The sequence below is a fragment of the Podospora pseudopauciseta genome, chromosome 1 (assembly GCF_035222475.1).
Source record: "Podospora pseudopauciseta strain CBS 411.78 chromosome 1, whole genome shotgun sequence".
NCBI classification, from domain to species: domain Eukaryota; kingdom Fungi; phylum Ascomycota; class Sordariomycetes; order Sordariales; family Podosporaceae; genus Podospora; species Podospora pseudopauciseta.
Window position 1 is genome coordinate 2,205,636 of NC_085892.1, and position 17,484 is coordinate 2,223,119.

The 17,484-nt window shown below is 54.1% G+C and overlaps 5 protein-coding genes across 5 annotated transcripts; 2 read left to right on the forward strand and 3 right to left on the reverse strand.

Annotated features, from left to right (window-relative positions):
- The first annotated feature begins 63 nt into the window (after window positions 1–63).
- On the forward strand, window positions 64–3,163 carry QC763_105970 (uncharacterized protein). The gene is given in 6 exon segments (XM_062907166.1): window positions 64–84; window positions 156–250; window positions 313–1,715; window positions 1,787–2,168; window positions 2,224–2,572; window positions 2,588–3,163. The coding sequence occupies 3 exon segments, from the start codon at window positions 1,108–1,110 to the stop codon at window positions 2,326–2,328; spliced, it is 1,095 nt and encodes a 364-aa protein (XP_062770092.1). The 5' UTR covers window positions 64–84; window positions 156–250; window positions 313–1,107; the 3' UTR covers window positions 2,329–2,572; window positions 2,588–3,163.
- Window positions 2,833–5,920, reverse strand: QC763_105980 (uncharacterized protein; the record flags this gene model as incomplete). The annotated part of the gene is made up of 2 exons (XM_062907167.1): window positions 2,833–3,512; window positions 3,547–5,920. The coding sequence occupies 2 exons, from the start codon at window positions 5,918–5,920 to the stop codon at window positions 2,833–2,835; spliced, it is 3,054 nt and encodes a 1,017-aa protein (XP_062770093.1).
- Window positions 5,921–6,527: 607 nt separating this feature from the next.
- On the reverse strand, window positions 6,528–7,752 carry GH51 (Endoglucanase gh5-1; the record flags this gene model as incomplete). The annotated part of the gene is made up of 2 exons (XM_062907168.1): window positions 6,528–7,331; window positions 7,387–7,752. The coding sequence occupies 2 exons, from the start codon at window positions 7,750–7,752 to the stop codon at window positions 6,528–6,530; spliced, it is 1,170 nt and encodes a 389-aa protein (XP_062770094.1).
- An 820-nt stretch (window positions 7,753–8,572) lies between these two features.
- Window positions 8,573–10,607, reverse strand: QC763_106000 (uncharacterized protein; the record flags this gene model as incomplete). Its single annotated transcript, XM_062907169.1, has 3 exons — window positions 10,123–10,607; window positions 9,739–10,064; window positions 8,573–9,680 (listed from the first exon to the last, which is right to left on the reverse strand). The coding sequence occupies exons 1-3, from the start codon at window positions 10,351–10,353 to the stop codon at window positions 8,573–8,575; spliced, it is 1,665 nt and encodes a 554-aa protein (XP_062770095.1). The 5' UTR covers window positions 10,354–10,607.
- Window positions 10,608–12,306: 1,699 nt separating this feature from the next.
- On the forward strand, window positions 12,307–14,427 carry QC763_106010 (uncharacterized protein). Its single transcript, XM_062907170.1, has 2 exons — window positions 12,307–13,272; window positions 13,369–14,427. Exons 1-2 carry the CDS (start codon window positions 13,201–13,203, stop codon window positions 14,311–14,313), a joined length of 1,017 nt encoding a protein of 338 aa, XP_062770096.1. The 5' UTR covers window positions 12,307–13,200; the 3' UTR covers window positions 14,314–14,427.
- The last annotated feature ends 3,057 nt before the right edge of the window (window positions 14,428–17,484 follow it).

Below are 17,484 nucleotides of genomic sequence, written 5' to 3' on the forward strand. Positions count from 1 at the left end.
AGAATGCTGACATCATGCCGACTGCAGGTCCGGACGCTAAAGCCATTGACTGCTTCTCGCTTCTGAATCGTTGCAGATACTAAGGTACACCAGCCGGAACCCTACAGAGGCAATCTCCCACGACGAATTCATCAAGCATCAGGACTAATTAATAGAACCTGCGAATGCCTAGTTAGAACAACAATCGCCACCTTTGACGCCCTCCATCTTTGGTACTGCTGTCCTCAAAAGAAGGCATAGGTGACAAAAGGTAAGGAATAGAAGAAACAATCACGCAATGCTTCCACCATCGTTGCTTACAATGAGCCTAAGGTACGGGGTAGTTTTGCCTCACCTTTCGAAGATCCGACCTCGCAAGTCTGTCCAAGATGAAAACTTTATTTGCTTTAGGAGTCAACATGCTTCGCTGAACAGACCAGGCAACCAAGCACATTCTCGTGGCTCAACTCCACTATTCACCTTCGTCCACCGGCTACTGTCTATGACCCATGGTTGAGCGACGTCTCCGGCCTCACCTATGACGCCTTGCCGCAACACCAACCAAAGTTTCGGACCTAGATCTCAACTGAAGTTTGGAGATTCCAAGAGGGCGGAAATGTCGATCCGGACTCGGCGCAGACGCCGGCGACGATTCCACCCTCCCTTTCTTCCACCCACCGAACCAACCCCGAGTTAGCCTGTGATCTAGCCGGCCAAAACTGCACGATAACCGTCCACGAATCGTCACCAGAGAAAAGGAATGGAACAACACACAGGTCGAAGCAGTGACTGGCACGCCTGCTGGGAAGATACCAGCATGGAATGGCCAAGTTCTTAGTGATCCAGAGCAAGGCGTCGAACACTACCGGCCAGACTAGCACATGGTTACGATCCCAAGCGCTGTGAACGGTGGCCATGACACAGCCGATACCCCTTGATGAGTTTGGGATATGATATATCTACGTCGGCGGGGTCCAAGGCTGAAGAGTCCCGATATTCGGTTTCTTCGCCATCCACCCACAGCTGTCACTCGTTTCAGTCTTGCAGGTCCGCCCCCCCCCTCCCCCTTCTTTCAGTTGCGTCTGCCCTTGGTACAGAAAGACACTCTCTCGTCTCCAGTCAGCCACCATGAAGGCCTCTTCTATCGCTACGGCCTTGGCCGGTGGCATAACCATGCTCTCAGCGGCGGTGCAAGCCGATCCGGTGATGATGAACTCGTCTGTTCTGGAAGCCCTCCACGAGGCAGACCGGAGGCCACAAGAGCTCATCGGTGACCTTCAATGGCTTCAACCTCGCCAGATGAGCCCCGTTTCCCACTTGATCAGATCAATTCTGGTCGATGGCTTCGATGCTCAATCGAATGAGCATTACCAATACGTACCTCCCTTGCGTTCGGCCGCTTGTGCTCGAGACACTTGCTGCGTCTGGTGGTACATTGCCAAAGAAATGTCACAACTCTTCCGTGGCACTGATGGGCAATGTACAGATGCCGCCCGAGGTGCCATCCGCACCGGATTTCACGATGCCGGCGCGTGGTCCAAGACTACGGGCGATTTCGGGGGTGCTGACGGGTCCATCGTCCATGCACCCGAGGAGATGCTTCGCCGACCAAACAAGGGACTTCAAGAGATTGTTCAACAGTATAAGTTTTGGTACGACCGCTGGAGCCATTTCGGTGTTAGCATGGCCGATTTGATCCAGATGGGCGCCAATGTCGCTACTGTTGTTTGCCCTCTGTAAGTCAATTACATCTTTTGCCTCGTTCTCTACTCCGTCTCACAGGTTGCTGACTCTGCCATCTCAACAGTGGCCCCCGCATCCGCTCCTTTGTTGGCCGCCGAGACAACTTCAAGCCTGCTCCAGACGGACTTCTCCCCAGCCCTTTCGACCCTCCCGACAAGGTCGTCGCCATGTTCCGTGCCAAGACTATCCAACCGCTCAGCCTTGCCGCCCTGCTCGGTGCTCACTCCACCAGCCGCCAACGTTTCTTCAATCCTGCGCGTGCTGGCGCCCCCCAGGACAGCACCCCAGGTGTTTGCGACGTGCTGTTCTACCGCCAGACTCTGGCTGCCCGCTCCCCTCCTGATGTCTTCCGCCTCCCCAGCGATGTCGTCTTGGCTGAGCACCCCCTCCTGTTCCCGGCCTTCAAGGCTTTTGCCGGACCTGGTGGCCAGCCTCTTTGGGCTCATGTAAGCCTTGTCCTCAGCCTTGTTGTGAAATCCCGCTAACAGGAGTGTGTAATAGGAATACGCCCGCGCGTACCTCCGGCTTAGTCTTCTCGGTGTTTTCAACATCAACAACCTGACCGACTGCACCCGGGTGCTACCGCCGAGAACGCTCAAGTGGTGAGGTTGGCACGGCGATACTTGCCGTGGCTGATCGATGGGAAATGGGACGCGCAAGAACATGGCATGGCCTGAGACTATGGAAAAATATCACGGGACTGGACTTGGCTTGGAAAAAGGCTGGAAAAGAAGGAAGGAAAACGGCACAAAATAAGTAAATAAACACGGGGAGCAAGTACTTGGACTGGATGGACATACCGTAGTTGGAAGTAGATCGATTTTCATACCACTACCATAATTCGTTTCACATACTGGATTTTCACTGTTGTTTGTGGAGCAACATCATTGGAAAGCAGCACAAGGTCGACAACATCAATCAGCATGCGGCTTTCGAGCCCTGAGTTCTTGGCACCCCCTTTTCACGCCAAGACTTTCACAGATCCGAAAGCAAAATCCATGATCTATTCTCAGCAAAACAAGCCAACCTAGCAAAGTCTCTTTTCTATATATCACCCAACATCTTCGCCTACCAACATATCATATTGCCTCGCTCTTCTTGACTCCACAATCACATCACACCACCAGTACGCCCAGCATCATCAGCACCACCACCAGTACTAGACCCTCTCCTCCTGATCCTCGCGATAATCGCCGGCCTCCTCACCCGCGGACGACCAACAACCGCATCAGCCATCGCAGCAACAACGCCAGACTGCGCACCACCAGCAACACCACCCCCAGGAGGCGGAAACCGACCAACACCACCACCACCACCCCTCCTCTCATCAATAACAACCACCGCCCCCTCCCTCTCCCACCGCCTCCGCACCCCCCCAGGCCCAGCCCACCGAGCCTGCACCGACGGCCCCAGCGGCGGTCCCTTTCCCCCATCCTTGAACCAATCCACCGGCTGTTTGTTCTTCGTAGACTTCTTCTCCGGAGTCCCCAGCCTCATCTTCCTCATTACAGTCCTCAACCCATCCAAACTGTCCTGGTCGGGGGTGTATAATGCTTGCTGAGGTGGAACTACAAGCTCGTACCTCTGTCTCTGTCTGGGACCAACCGGCGTGAGGACCCGCCGGGTAGTTCTCCTTGCTGCTGGCTGCAACGGGGCAGGGGTGGAGGGGGGGACAGGGGTGAGGTGGAGGCCTGCTACTTTTGGCGTGAGGACTTTGGTGATATAGTCGTCGGTAGGGCCTGGGCGGGAAGGGGTGGATGGGGGAGGGGCAGGGGGGGCGATGACCGCTCCTGGGGGGAGGATGTTGCTTTGGAAGTGGAAGACTGGGGGGGGGGGCGTCGTCGTCGGTTGCTGCTGCTGCTGCGGCGACGGCGGCGATGTAGGAGGGGGGTGGTTGCTGGGGGGCTGGGGAGGGGAGGTTTGGGTTTGTTGAGGGGAGGGGGTGCGCGGGGATGTGGGCTTGGGGGGTGCGGGAGGATTCGCCTTGGGTTTCGGGTTTGCGGCGGAGGAGTTTGGCGCGTGGTTGGGTTGGGTCTATGGGGTTGTGGCGGCGGACGAGTCTGGTTGTTTGGCGCCCGGGGCGGCGGGTGGGTGTGCTGGGGAGGGGTTGTTGGGGTTGTTGGGGTTGTTGGGGTGCTTGGGGGGTTGTCAGGTCGGGAGCAAGCGGAGGTGGCAGAGGTGGTGGAGGAGCAGGAGGAACAGGAGGAGCAGTAGGTGTTGGTGGTGGTGGTAGTGGTGGAGGAGGAGGCTGTTGCGGTTGCTGAGCCGACTCGGCTGCTGGTTCAGGTTCTGGAGGTACTGGAACCGGTGCCGGGTTTGCAACCGGGACAATGGGGACAACAGGCGCTTCGCCAGCTGGCTCGTTAAAGAACTGCTCGCACCACTTACGCACATCAGCGTTCCTCTGCCATTCCCATTCCGACTTCACCTCACGATCAATCGCTTGTTTTAACTCGTGAAATGCTGGTCGTTGTTCTGGCTCTTCTAGCATGCAGGCGACAACGAGGTCGAGCAGCACACGGTCATAGATCCCGTCCCACATTTTGCCTTGGAGATAACCACCATAGCCCCAGAGCTTCCTCATTTTGGGTTGACCGGTTTTGGGGTCTAAAACAGGGTTGCCAGTATCCGGATCGGTGACCTCCTTCTCAAAGCACTCATATGGCACTGGAGAAAAGGGCAGTTTGCGAAGTGTTATCAGCCCCCACATAACCAGTCCAACATGATAGAGGTTGGTTTTGTACGAGTATTTGCCGGCAATACTAGACTTCTTTTCCGGGTCTGTTTCTTCATCGGGTAGGAATCCCGTGATGTAGTCCCACTCCTCGGTAAACTGCTCTGGCAACAGCCACCCCAACCAATATTTACCTCTTGGCCGGGATATGTGCATCAGCTTGGGATCGTTTCGCATTGCATTCCTCATGAAAGTTGTCATTCCAAAGTCTGCGAGCTTTATGATGGGCACCATAGTGTGAGTAATATCCGAGTCATTGTCCGCAAAGTCGCCAACAAACAGATTTGTCGCATCGAGGTCGAAATGAACCAAGTCTGGGCTCATTTCGTACTCGCTGGGGGGGAGGATTTCGTTGATGGGATACTTTCCCAGGTGGCGATGAGTGCTATTATATAGCTCCTCTTGGAACCGTGGGGGGTAGGCCAGAGCGAGAGCGGCCTTCAACAAGCAGTCGAATATCAGCCATAGTACCTTTTCTGGTAACGCTTGTCCGAGCAGGCTCATCCGGCCAATCCAGCTTTCGAGACCGCCCCTCCGCATCATTTCCAGGATAAGAGTCGGACCATTGTCGTCCACTTTCCCAATGTTGCTCCTCTCGACCGTCCTGTCCTGAGGATAGTTCCAGTGATGAAAGGCCTGTACAGGATAGCCTTTAGCCCCCGTGCCATCGTCTGTATCAGTGCTGCCATCCGGATCATCGTCCGGGGGCGGCGCCGGTGGTGGGGCAGGTGTCGGTGTGATGGTCCTTCTCGATGGTCCAGCTTTCGACACGAGTCCTCCAGCCTTTGATACGAGTCCTCCTCCGGCCTTTGACACAAATCCTCCAGCCACGACCCGCGGATCAACACCTGGTAATGGTGCCGTGTTTTTCTTTCTTTCCGGAGCGCGCAAGTAAACCCTTTGTGTGATATGTCGTGCCCGTGCCAGATATCGATGCATCTGCTTCTCATTTTCCAGCTCGTTGCCCGATATAGCATTCAACGCGTACTTGAAGACCACGTCTCTGGTCCGGCCCTTCAAGTCCTGGATCGTGTACATGGCAGCGAGCCCGTTCCCACCAAATCCAAGGAACTTTTTGAAGCCAATTTGCGCCTGTGGCGAGACGATGTACAAGGGAATGTTTTCGAGTTCCTTCTGGATCTCCTCGGGTAAATTGGACACACCTTTGTCTCCCAGGTCAAACTTGGGAAGACTCTGAATGTTTGTCATTGAGTTTTTGTGTTTGTCATTTTCGTGGCCGGGAGCCTTGCCCGGCAGGGGAAGGTCATAGTTTCTCCATAGCTCAGGTTTATCACACTCCTCTTCCCACAGCCTTTGTTTTCCAAGGCGGTAGTAGACGAGGGAGGTTGCATTGCGCTGACGATAGAGGTGGAGCTTTCTCATATAGTCGGGGTCACGGTCCCTATATCTACGGTCGATGAGGTACCCGGGCTGACCGGCTTCTTTGCTGACTGCTGGCGGCATCTTGTTCAATATTGGTGATCAGACTGGTGATGGCGCTGTTGGGAGATATATGGCCTTGCGATTGGCCCGCGCCAGATCTATGGAGGTGGGCGAAGAATGCAGCAGACTGTTGATTTTCTTATGGAGTGGTTAATGTCATCAAGCATGTTTGTGTCTGAGATTTGCTGCAAGATAGGTGCCAAAGCCGTTTGAACAAAGACAACATCGGGACAAACCTTTACAATGAGATCGCGTCAATCATGCCGCATCCGGATGTCGGATGTTGAGGCTACCACAACAAAGACATTCACTATGGCCTTAATTAGGCACGCCTTCATGTATAGTCCAGTGCTCACCTGCCGAGGCACCGGACAATGAAACTGACCTGATGAGAAGAAGCCCGAGGTTGTCCCCAGTACCTCAGCTTATCGTCACACGACATCCAAAAATAGCAAGCTGTGTCACTCCTCTATCCCAATAGCAAAGTGACAACAAATATACACAATGGAAGACTTACTCACAGCAATACATTTACTCAAAGCTCACAAAGAGCAACATATACACAACATCCTATCCCACCCCATCCCAACCACCACACCTATTCCCCCCAAATTCCACCTCCCACAACCTAAATATACTCCCTCAAGATATTATTATAGTTCACATACCCCGTCCCACTAGGCGGCTCAAAGCTAAACATGTAATCCCCCCACCACGGACCCCCAGCCCACCACAACGCCCCCTGCCAAACATCACTATTCGCCTTCAAGTGATCCAGCAGTCCCCTAACGGCCTGCTTGCACACATCGTTCGGCCCACCAGCAAACTCGCCCAGGATCCCCTTCTTGTTGTTCGCCCTCAACCAGGCAGTAGCGCCCACCACCCTCTGCGCCCCAATCTGCGCATTCACACACGCCGGCGCTGTCCCCGACCCGTCAGAGTCCAGGTACTGATGCATCTGGTAGATAATCTTGTTCTCCGGGTCCGTCAGCGCGACAAGGTTGGTGTTGGTGACGTTCCAAGTCCAGGCTCCGGACCAAGAGTTGCCCTCGACCCAGATGTACTGCTCCTTTGCGCCCGCTGCACGGATGCCGTTGATGGCGGCTTGGTTGAGCTGGAGGACCAGGTCCTGGGACATGGTGTGGTACTCGTTGTTGGTGTCAAAAATAACACGGGGGTTGTTCACGAACTGAGTGGCGAGGTTGCGCCAGAAGGTCTGGAAGTCGGCCGTGTTGGTAATGATGTTGCCGAAGTAGCGGCCGTAGTTGTGAGGGTCGAGCACGGCGTAGGCGCCGGCGTTGGTGATGAAGTTGATGGAGTCGGTGAAGTTGCGGAGGTAACCCGCGTCGAACGAGTTGGTCAGGCCGTTTTGGGCGAGACGCTCCATGGCGAAGCCGACGCGGAAGGTGTTGTAGCCTTGGTTAATCAGTGTCTATACCGCTTGTCAGCCACATCTCCTTTCCATCATGTGTCCAAGAGCTTCCTACCCTGATGGCATTATTGTCCGGAAAGATAAAATGCGTCCCCCAAACACCAGGATACGTCTTCTCTCCAAACTCGCCACCAGCCTGGTTGGTACCGAACCACTTGAACTTGCCCGGGGCCAAGGTAGGGGTAGCAGCCGCCGAGGTCGTCGCAGCACGGGTGGTCGATGTCGCGAGGGTCGTTGGCTGAGGGGCAGCACCGGGTTGGCACTGGCTGTACCACTGGTTGACAAAGACACAAGTGTGCCCAGAGACACAGGTCGTCGCGCCAGACCAGTTCTGACCGCCGCACTGGGCCCAGGCACCGGCTTGAGCAGCCGCGCCAGCCGCCAGAGTGGCGACGGCACCGGCAATGATGGAGCCCTTCATCTTGTCGTGGAGTTCACTGGGAGCAAGACAGGTTGGTCAACAAAACATCTTCCTGGCAGACGGGGGAACATACTCGCGCTTTTATACCCTTCCTCTCCTCTTCCCCCCCAACAACCTTCCATCTCTTCAACCGCCCTTGTCGGAGTGGAGATAGGACCGTTAGCGATGCGGCTCTCGCCATCTCGGCATCACGGTCCCCTTCGATTTGGCAGGGGAGAAGCCGTTGAAGCATGGTGATTTCCGGGGAAGTCGCCTTGTTCAGTGGAGCGACGTTGCATCGTGCGTTGCTAGACGCAGCTCGAGGCGGTCCCTGGCATCCCGGAGGGCGGTAGAGGCGAACCCGGATACCGGAACGGGAATGAATCACCTAACCTTCAAGGGAATTCTGCTGTCTTCTTCCGCGTTGATTGAATGACGAATGACGCGTGCGGAAGAATGGCTTGCGTTGCGCTGTCCTGTGGTGAGTTGGGCCCGCGGTCCGGAAACGCCCAGCAGTTTTCACCACGGACGAAGGTCTTCCGTTTGTCGTCTTTGGCACAAACGTCCGTGCCAAGACCCACGATCAAGATTTGCCCAGGACACTGACAAATGCTTGTCATGGTCGGTTAACATGTGCCGCGGATTCAGGGGCAAGACAACGACAAGATCGACTGGATGTGCATATCAACTATTCTCTCTTCATCAAGAAGATGAAGACAGCAAATGTCCCGAATATCTACTCTGATTAGCAGTACAGGATTACAAGGTGTATGCCACAAATATAGATACTGCGATACAACTCATTTCTTCCTCCTGACGTCTCAAGATTCTCACTGTTCCATCACCATCCGGTCCATCCACTTCCAACCCGTCTTGGGTATATCTTGTCGAACAAAAGCGTGCATCTCCTCGCAAGTTCACTGCCGACATACTCCATCTCAGTCTTTCCTCCCGTGTCAAACCGCAGCCGACTAAGCTTCTTGCTGTCAAATTTCTCCCATCGAGCCGTTCCTTGGGCCCGCTCTGTGTTTGGATCAAATGTCTTGATAAAGCTGATCCAGTATTTCTGAATCACATCAACGGCGTTTCCGTTGAGCTCTCCCTCTCTATACGTTCTTGGTGCACTGATGTACGGCTCTAGAACATACTCTGGTCCAAACAACGCAGATATCTCGCTGACGTGAGGGACGCCGAGTCCTGCTGCAATCTGGTCGGGATCCTCGACGTTCCAACGATAGTTCCACGCGTTGTTGAAGCCATGGTCTGGGAAAGCAGAGCTCATGTAGATGTTAGGGCACATGTAGCGCATGTCACCGTAGACTTGGCTGAGCTGCTCTCTCCAACAGTCTCTTGCGGGGCATCTGTCTTGCTCCTTCCCCCTGTTCTTCCACGCCTTGTTGAGCAACCACAACTTTCTGAGTGTCAAAAAGGGGTATTGGGTCCTCATCCATCGATTGCTGTGGGCGACAGTCGAGGTGAAGGGAGAAGTGAAGATGCTGCCACCATTGGTATCGTCACCCCAGATGACTGGCACCTTGATAAACCTTCCTTGCTTGAACGCTTCGATGAGAGGTAGGCTGAACATGTCGTAGTCGATCACGGGTCCCCACATAAACAAGGGGTTGAGTGATTGGCCAGGGTATGGTGTGCCAGAGCCATGCATCTGAATCTCTCGGTACGGCTTCTTGCGTAGACAGGTGAGTGTAGCCTCCGAGCTGTTGCTGACGCAGCCGATGCGGACGACAAGATCTTGGAACTGGTAACGGGCTTCTTTGGCGGTGATAACATGACCCCAAGCCGCTGACTCGCCGGCGCCAGCGTGGAAAAGGTCTTGATCACGGCCGCCATATGCGGTGAGGTGCCAGGCGATACTTGAGGCGCCGGCGGATGCACCACCGAGGACAACATGGTCTGGGTCACCGCCAAACTGGGCAATGTTCTTCTTGACCCTGCATAGATGAAGAGGGTCAGTACATGGGCACACATGACCATCAGTGTCAGACATACCACTTCAAGGCTTGTCGTTGGTCTCGCAATCCATTGTTGGGAGTTAGCTTGTCGCCGTCCACGAGGAATCCCCAAGGGCCGACTCGGTAATTCAAAGTGACGACAACGATGCCCATCTCGCTCTTCTTGACCAGGCCGGTGCCGTTCAGGCGAGGATGGGAGTTCGCGTTAAACCCTCCACCTTGAATGTAGACGAAGACAGGCAGTTTAGACACCGGGTGTGCTCTGCTGGGAGCGTAAACATCGAGGAAGAGACAGTCCTCGGAGTAATTGGCCTCATTATTTTGATTGGGAAGAACCCCAGTTGGGAGGCAGATTGGACCATGCTTGGAGAAGCATCAGTATCAATGCCCAGAAAACAAAGACCAACAGGAAGATACATACCTCGTAGGCATATTGCGTGCCGTTCTCTGGAAGAGGGTCAACTGGGGGCTGGAACCGAAGTTCCCCAAGAGGAGGGGCGGCGTATCGGATTCCCAACCAGTGGGAGACACCACAATCGAGAACCTGGCCGATGTGGTCCCCATTGCTGAGCTTGACGCGGGGACTAAGGCCCCAGGTCTCGAGAGGAGAAAGCAACAGGAGGAGGCAGGCGACGGCGATGGTGGCGAACATTACGAGGGACCAATTGATGTTTTTGGCCCGGCGAGGATCTCGTTGGGCGGTGGTGGTGGTGTTGGGGGAGAGAAGATGACGGGGCCCCCAGCCCCCAAGTCTGAGAACAAGTCCCAGGAAAACGCCTGCAAACAGGTTTATCTTGCTTGTTGTGCGCGAGCAGACGCAAAATCGATTGGGCGGCAGGAGGAATCACTTACTTGTAGCACCGCGGGCACGCGCGTCAGCCAGCATGTGGGTACGGCAGGCAGCACAATGTTCCGGACGCAGTGGACCATGGGGAAGCCATGAGGAAGCAGTTGTACATAAGTTCCTTCCATACTAGAGTACACACCGCATATTCAAGTGACCACGGCCTCGAGGTTCACATTCAAGTAGGCAGGCACGACAGTCTTTGTGCAACTGGGCACTGGGTCATGGAGCATAAGGTCCTCGATGGGCCCCATGGTCAAGCTGGTCGAGTATGGCGAGGCCTATCGTGGCACCATCTACTGAACAGATCCCTGATAGAGGTAGGCATCTAAGGGCAGCACAGCCTCCTCGAGATTCAAATCTGGAAGCTGGAGGATAAGTGATGCCAGTGTTTGTAATATTATATACTACCTCCTATAAATAAGGCACTCAACCAATAAATATCTATTCCCGACAACAGCCAGATCTCTGAGTATCACTACCTTCAATACTTTTGCTTCACAATCACTTGAGCATGTTCCATGACGGAAACATGACTGCGTTTCAGTCTGTCGACATGTTGAGAAGGTGCGGATGGATGGTTAATGCATGACCCAACCGGAGCAAGTAGTGGCAGTCCTATCCTATCTTCCGGTGCCGTTCATATGTCAGAACAATCCGCTCAGACTTGACCCAGTACCTGCTAACAAGGCAAGCTTCGGCTTAATGAGCTTGAATCCACATCAATTCGTGTACCTACCGGTACCTATGAGGTTCAGTCACATTTGCTTCAGCCGATGGGCAGGGCAGGCTACAAAGAAATGGATGCTGGACAGGATAGACCTGCCCTCATTCATGACAGTGAAAGTGACATTGCTCGGAGAAATTGATGATGTGAGTTTTGAAGTGAAAGAGCAAGCCTAATTGCCTGATCAGTTCCGATGTGGGCCAGCCTTGAATACAAAGAAGGAAAGACACGACTGTTTGGGAAGGCTCTGTCTCTTTGGATTCATTGACAACAGTGGGTTCCACAAATGTCGCCTATGTTCCTCGTGACTTATGGTGTGGGACAGTGGAAATGGTCACTGGCGCGCAAAGGGAGGCAAAACAAGTGGTAAGAAAGTAGTGATGTGGAAAAGAAAGCTACAAAAGTATGCGAATTACAAGCCCTAACCAGAGTATCCAACGTGTGGGCTTGACATAAAAGGTGGGACCAGGTGAACTGGGAGCAACCACATATGGTGTTAAGTGAGGTGGTCCCCGAGGCTCCTTTCATCGGTCATCAAGGTAGAGTACACAGTTAATATCGATTCAAAGTAAAGTCCATGGAGGCCACTATTCGTGGCAGCGAAGGGGCAGGAGCTCTGGATAGGCTGTCACCAACGTGTTTGTTGTTTGAGTTGGGCCGAAGTCTGAATGAGGCTCTACCACTCGACTTTGGCATATTTTTCATATCATGAATTATATCATCACGAAGTTCATATTATGATCTTTATTCCTGTCTCAGAATCGTCTCATCATCCAGACCCTAAAGGCTACCCAATCACTAGATGTTGGAAGAAGCTCAGCATTTGTTTCAAGCACCACGCGATCTCGGAACTTGACGAGTACGCTAGAAGAACACAAGTGTGGTGCGTGGCCGCGGCTGAACATCAAATACCGGTGATATCGACATGGCTACTGCATATCGTGGCAAGTAGAGGATTAGATAGGGTAAGACTTAGCGAATGATCCAAAGTGCTGACCCGAGGGAGTGGTTGGGCGGGCGGGTACACTAGACAACAGCGCCATCCAGGGGTACCACGAGGCCGGAAGGGGGCGCCGAACGGGAGTGGCATTCATCACCCACCAAGATCACTCATCATCATGGGCCCATCAGAAAGCCGCTGACCGACAATTCATCAATTCATCGTACCATCCGATGACCTTCGGAGCGTAACCCGGCAGCAAATATTGGTGATGGGAATTTTTGTTGTCCCAGCGGAGAAGGGGGAAGTCGTCGACCGATCTAGAACGCCTCCTTGCAGCACGCTTGCATGTGGTGTGCATGAGACACCCCTGACTGTCGCCAATCTGGTCAGGGCAAATGCCAACCGGAGCTCTGGCCGATGCGGGGAGACAACAGAAGCAGCAGAGACCAGATGACAGCTGAACCCCTTGGCGCGCGTGCCATTCCCCGTCGCATGTCCGTGAGGTCCCAGTCCCGCGGAATTCAGCGCCACCAGCAACGACAAGCAACGGCATGACCGCCAGCGCCAAGTCCAGGGCTGGCCAATCGCATCGCTGACACCTTACGGAGATGTAGGTTTCGGTACTGCACCGAAGACAGGAACAGGCACCTCCTCCGCCTGCATCCCTGACAGCCCTTCGCCATCAGAACCGACATCTACTTCCATCAATATGGCACTTTTCGGCTCGGTCTGTTGGGCGGGGGGGGGGAGAATGGAACATGTTTGTTGATGCCCTTCTCAGTTTTCATCTTTAAAAGGGAGGGGGCCTCCCCACTGTGTTGGATCCCGTCTTATCATTGATGCCGGTTGACGATCTTCACCAATCCTCTGCAACACTGCGTCATAAGCCAGGGGTGAATTGTACCACCGACGTACCTCTACCCCCCTTCTACGTCACGGTCCCCTAAGCGATATCAACAACACCAGCACCACACAAATAGTGGTGATGGAACACAACGAGCTTTCAACTTCATCTTCCACTTCATCAAACAACAGACAGCTGGCCGCAAACATGGAGGTAATTTTGCTCCCGCGGGCTCATTTAGCCAGCGAATGGGTTGGCCGGGCTATTCGCCGTGTTTTGGGAAAAGAGTCTGACTTGTCTCGTAACCAGGCTCCAATGTATCAAACATATCCCCAGGACGCCTTTGCCTTTGGCCAGTGGTCCAACAGGCCAAGCTTCCCCCCGACGTTTCCAGCATCGAATCCCGCCGCACAGTTCGACGGAATGTGGCACGATGAACTACAGCACCCGATGACAACCTACGACATGCCAACAATGTTCCAAACATCCGATGACGTCGTCTGGCCCATGCAAGAGCAGCCTGCTGGAGGCTTCTCCCAGCCGTCGTCCGCATCTCCCGTTGGATATCAAGGACAAGACGCAGAGTGGAGCTCGATACCATCACAAGACACCGGCTACGCTTCAGGAACCTGGATGTCAAACGAACAGATCCAGCCGGTGCCGTCTCCCCTGTCAGAAGCCCCATCATTTAACAACTACATCTTCAACCACAAGACACCCAGCGACTACGAACCTCACTCGGCCACCTCCACCGCCCCTTTCCCATCCCAGAGCTCCTTTGACACTCGGGAGTCGGCCTCGCCCGCCGCTAGCAGCGTAGCCCCAGTTTCAGAACCTAAAGGCAAAGGCAAAGGAAAGGCCGCCGTCACCAAACCCTCCAAGAAGGGCACAGAAGCCTCATCCAAATTCCGGGGAACAAAAAGAAAATCTCCCGCTCCGTCCACGAAATCCACCTCAAGTTACAACAGCAAGCCACCACCACCATTTCTGGGCATCTTTCCTCCCGATGTCGACCCCCGGGAGGCTTCAGCCAAGGTGCAACGCGAAGCATGGGAGAGGTGCAAGAACGAGGCCATGGTCATGTCGCAAAGACGGCTCCTGCTATTGAACCACGAGCGTGGTGCATTAGAGCGGGAGACACAGAAATTGCAAGAGAACCTTGCCTTGATGAGAGAAGCAGCTGCGAGGGAACACAGGCAACTGAAGGAAGCTGTGAAGAAGGCTGAGAGGTTGGACGCGAGGGGTTATTACTGAGGGCCCCTTTGTGTTCGAACCCTGTATTACTATATAATTATCACAGAAAACCAGTAACGAGGACATGAATGATGATCAGACATGAAAGAATAACGAGCCACCTTTGGACACCGGAATAAGTATTGCAAACTTGTGACAACACCAAGACCAGAGACAGCCTAACAGAAAGCGATGATGTAACCACTCGTGCCAAGACAAAACGTCAAGAAGATCGGCAGCAGGGTTCATCCGTGTAAGTGACCAGCAGTGTGCCGAGTGACCCAGCGTTCTGGGTCGAGCTGGGACCTGGGAGCTGTTCCCGGTTGACGCTGTCGTGATGGGGTGGGCGTCTCCCGCCAGGAGTTTGGTCTTGGCAGGGGAGCGAGAGGCATGCCTTCGGGCGTGGCGTCGAGGGCTGTACATACACTACCACTGCCGTTCAGCTGCCGGGCTTCCCCACGTGGGAACAGGTTCTGAGGAATTGGTCTATGCTTTCCAGCTGTGTGGCGGTGGTAGCTCGGAGTTGAGGATAAAGCAGGTCAGGGATATCGAGATATTCGCGATGGCGTGGTCTTGACGTGGCTCACAATCATGGACTTTTACCTACCTTAGTTGTTGGCAAGGAGCTCATCATGACAGCCTCATTTCCCCCACGAGCCATTAGGCTTAACCAGTCACGCCAGTTATCCGTGCCATGTCCCAGTTGTTCGGTACGGGTGACTGTCCGTGCTGCCATCATGTATAGACTTTTGCGGAATGCCCGCCAGAACCACGCGCGATCCCATAGCTCCATGCATCCATGTCCCCCCAGCACGAGGTGGCTTGCAACCCCTTCCCCCAGATCTCGTACGCAGACCAATAGCCATCCCTCCCTTCTCCCCAATTCCCACGAGACAGGTGAAAAAGCAGCGCGACATCCCCAAATGTACTGTACCTCCCCCCGTGTTTCCCCTTGGGGTTTTTGGTCCCCCACATCTCTGCGAGACACTGTCTCTGCAACTCCGGGTCGTCCAATGAACCGCAGCCCATAGGAATCGGACATCTGCCCGATAGTGGGGCGGTAAAACATGCCTGCGGCAGGGCTATCCGGGGCCCCGAACGGTCCCAACACTCTGGGCGCATGCAGCCCAGTGGCTCAGGTGGCTGGTTGGTGATCTTGGCTTCGTCTTTGCACGATAGGTGCTGTGATTATGCTGCGGCTGCATCGATAAAATGAGCAGGATAATTCCCCATCGGCAAGGGGATATTGAAGTTTTGGGCGAAAAAGTGTTGATGTCTCACTTTGCGTGTTGTAGTAAGTAGTATACACTGCAGGCTGTCAGTCTATTTCGGAACTTCATGATCTTCCTGATGGCGCCTGCAATAGGAATTCGCAATGCCCCGTTGAATGAAGGGTTGGGGTTAATGATGACCGGAATCAGCCCGACCGGCAATGAACGACATGTTAGGTATCCATGAGATAGAAATCATACCTACCTACCTACGCTGCTTGAGATGTAGGGCGTGTCCTGAACATTCAAAGCGTCGGGGAGGGACATACTTTTCAATTATCTCTTTGTTGCCAACCAAGCACGGGACTCAAACAACTCAGGACTGGAAACAGACGGGGCATGGAGATGTGGATCGGAAGTTGTAGGGGCGTTAGAAAACTGAAGATAGGTAAGATGGATAATGCCGAGAAGGCCATTTCATGGCAATGTTCGGGGTATAGAAGTGATGGCCCGCTGAGTTGAGAGTGCTCGCAGAGCAAGCTTGCTCCTAACTAGCCGGTCAACGCTCACCCGCAACAAAAACGTAGCGCTCCAGTGAGTATCGACCTTCGTGCTTTCGAGTTTTTGCCTGGCCCACCAATAATTCCGCTTTCTTCGGTCCACATTTTCCCTCTACTTACCTACCCACTCCATCATCTTCCTGCAGTCGGCCGAGTCTTGTTTGCCCGTTGCTCTACCTCACATTTCCCCGTCGACCTCCCACCTCTGACCCCCAAACATCGACCTATTACGACCTTTATTGCTTTACAAAAGAGGTCGAGGTGTCGGAGAGAACTGCTGAAACCCCTCTCAGCGAGGTTGGAAGTCGGAGTGACCGCCACCGCAACGTCATGGACCAGTTCGAATGGACAGAGTCCAGAGCCACTGGAGTGGACAATTCAAATCTTCCCTGGCTCCACGACCAGTTTTCCCATTTCCGAAGTCGGCATCCAAGTTCAGATCACCCCTCTGGTAAATAATTTGACTTGATCGGCTGTTGGCCGTGGTCTGGTCCCGCCGGCGGTGGAGATCATTGCCTTTCCATCGCCTCTACCGCCGCACCTCGCCCAACCCAAGAAGAATGGAGAAGCGCTCCACAAGTCCAACTCCGCACTCTCGCCAGGGGAGATTCGTCCCAAGCCAGATATACAGTCGCCAACCCCAGGCGACCAGGGGTTGACCGGTATCACTCGTGTCACGAAACGCGGAGTGAGGGGTGGTTTTCGCATCAATCGAGCTCGGAGCCGGTCTCCACAGGAAGGCCCCGCAGGTGTTGAGAGTATGGGCCGTCACCAGCAACCATCACGATCGAGAGAGCGGAGCCCAACTCATCGTGGTTTTCGGGATGATCGCGCTCCGCACCACAGCCGGAGTCTCTATGAACCTGTCATGTCGAAAGAGCCTCCTTATGGTGATTCGTATGGAGCAGGCTTTCTTGAACAAAGAATTGCCAGCAAGCAGAGGATAGTTGGGAAAGAGGACAGTTGGGAACGAGGAACGTTGATCTCAACAACCTCGAAAGCACCGCCAAGGCTCTACCATGGAGCGTCCTCACTGGCCAAAAGCCCGAATCTCGCACCAGGCTTCGGCTTGCTAGGCTCGCGTTGTAAGAGCTCGAGTTTTTAAGCTGATAAGTTGTCCGGGGCCCAACCAGGCTCTACCAAGGGATGGGGACTGGTTATATCTGATGCTCAGCCGTCAATACCTCCACCCCACCACTATACCACCCAAGGGCCGCCTCCGAGGGGGATACCAGGCGGGCCCCACAGGCAGGATCGATCGATGGGAACTACCAGAGCTCAGAGATATAGGTTCTTCACTGAGCAGAGTCGGGATGCTGGGGAGGCTGAGGTCATGCCTTCTGTCGAGGGCAGAGAGGAGTCCACATTTGAGCAGTTAGAAAAGAATGATATGTTGCTTCAGGCGAGAAACAAGCAGGACA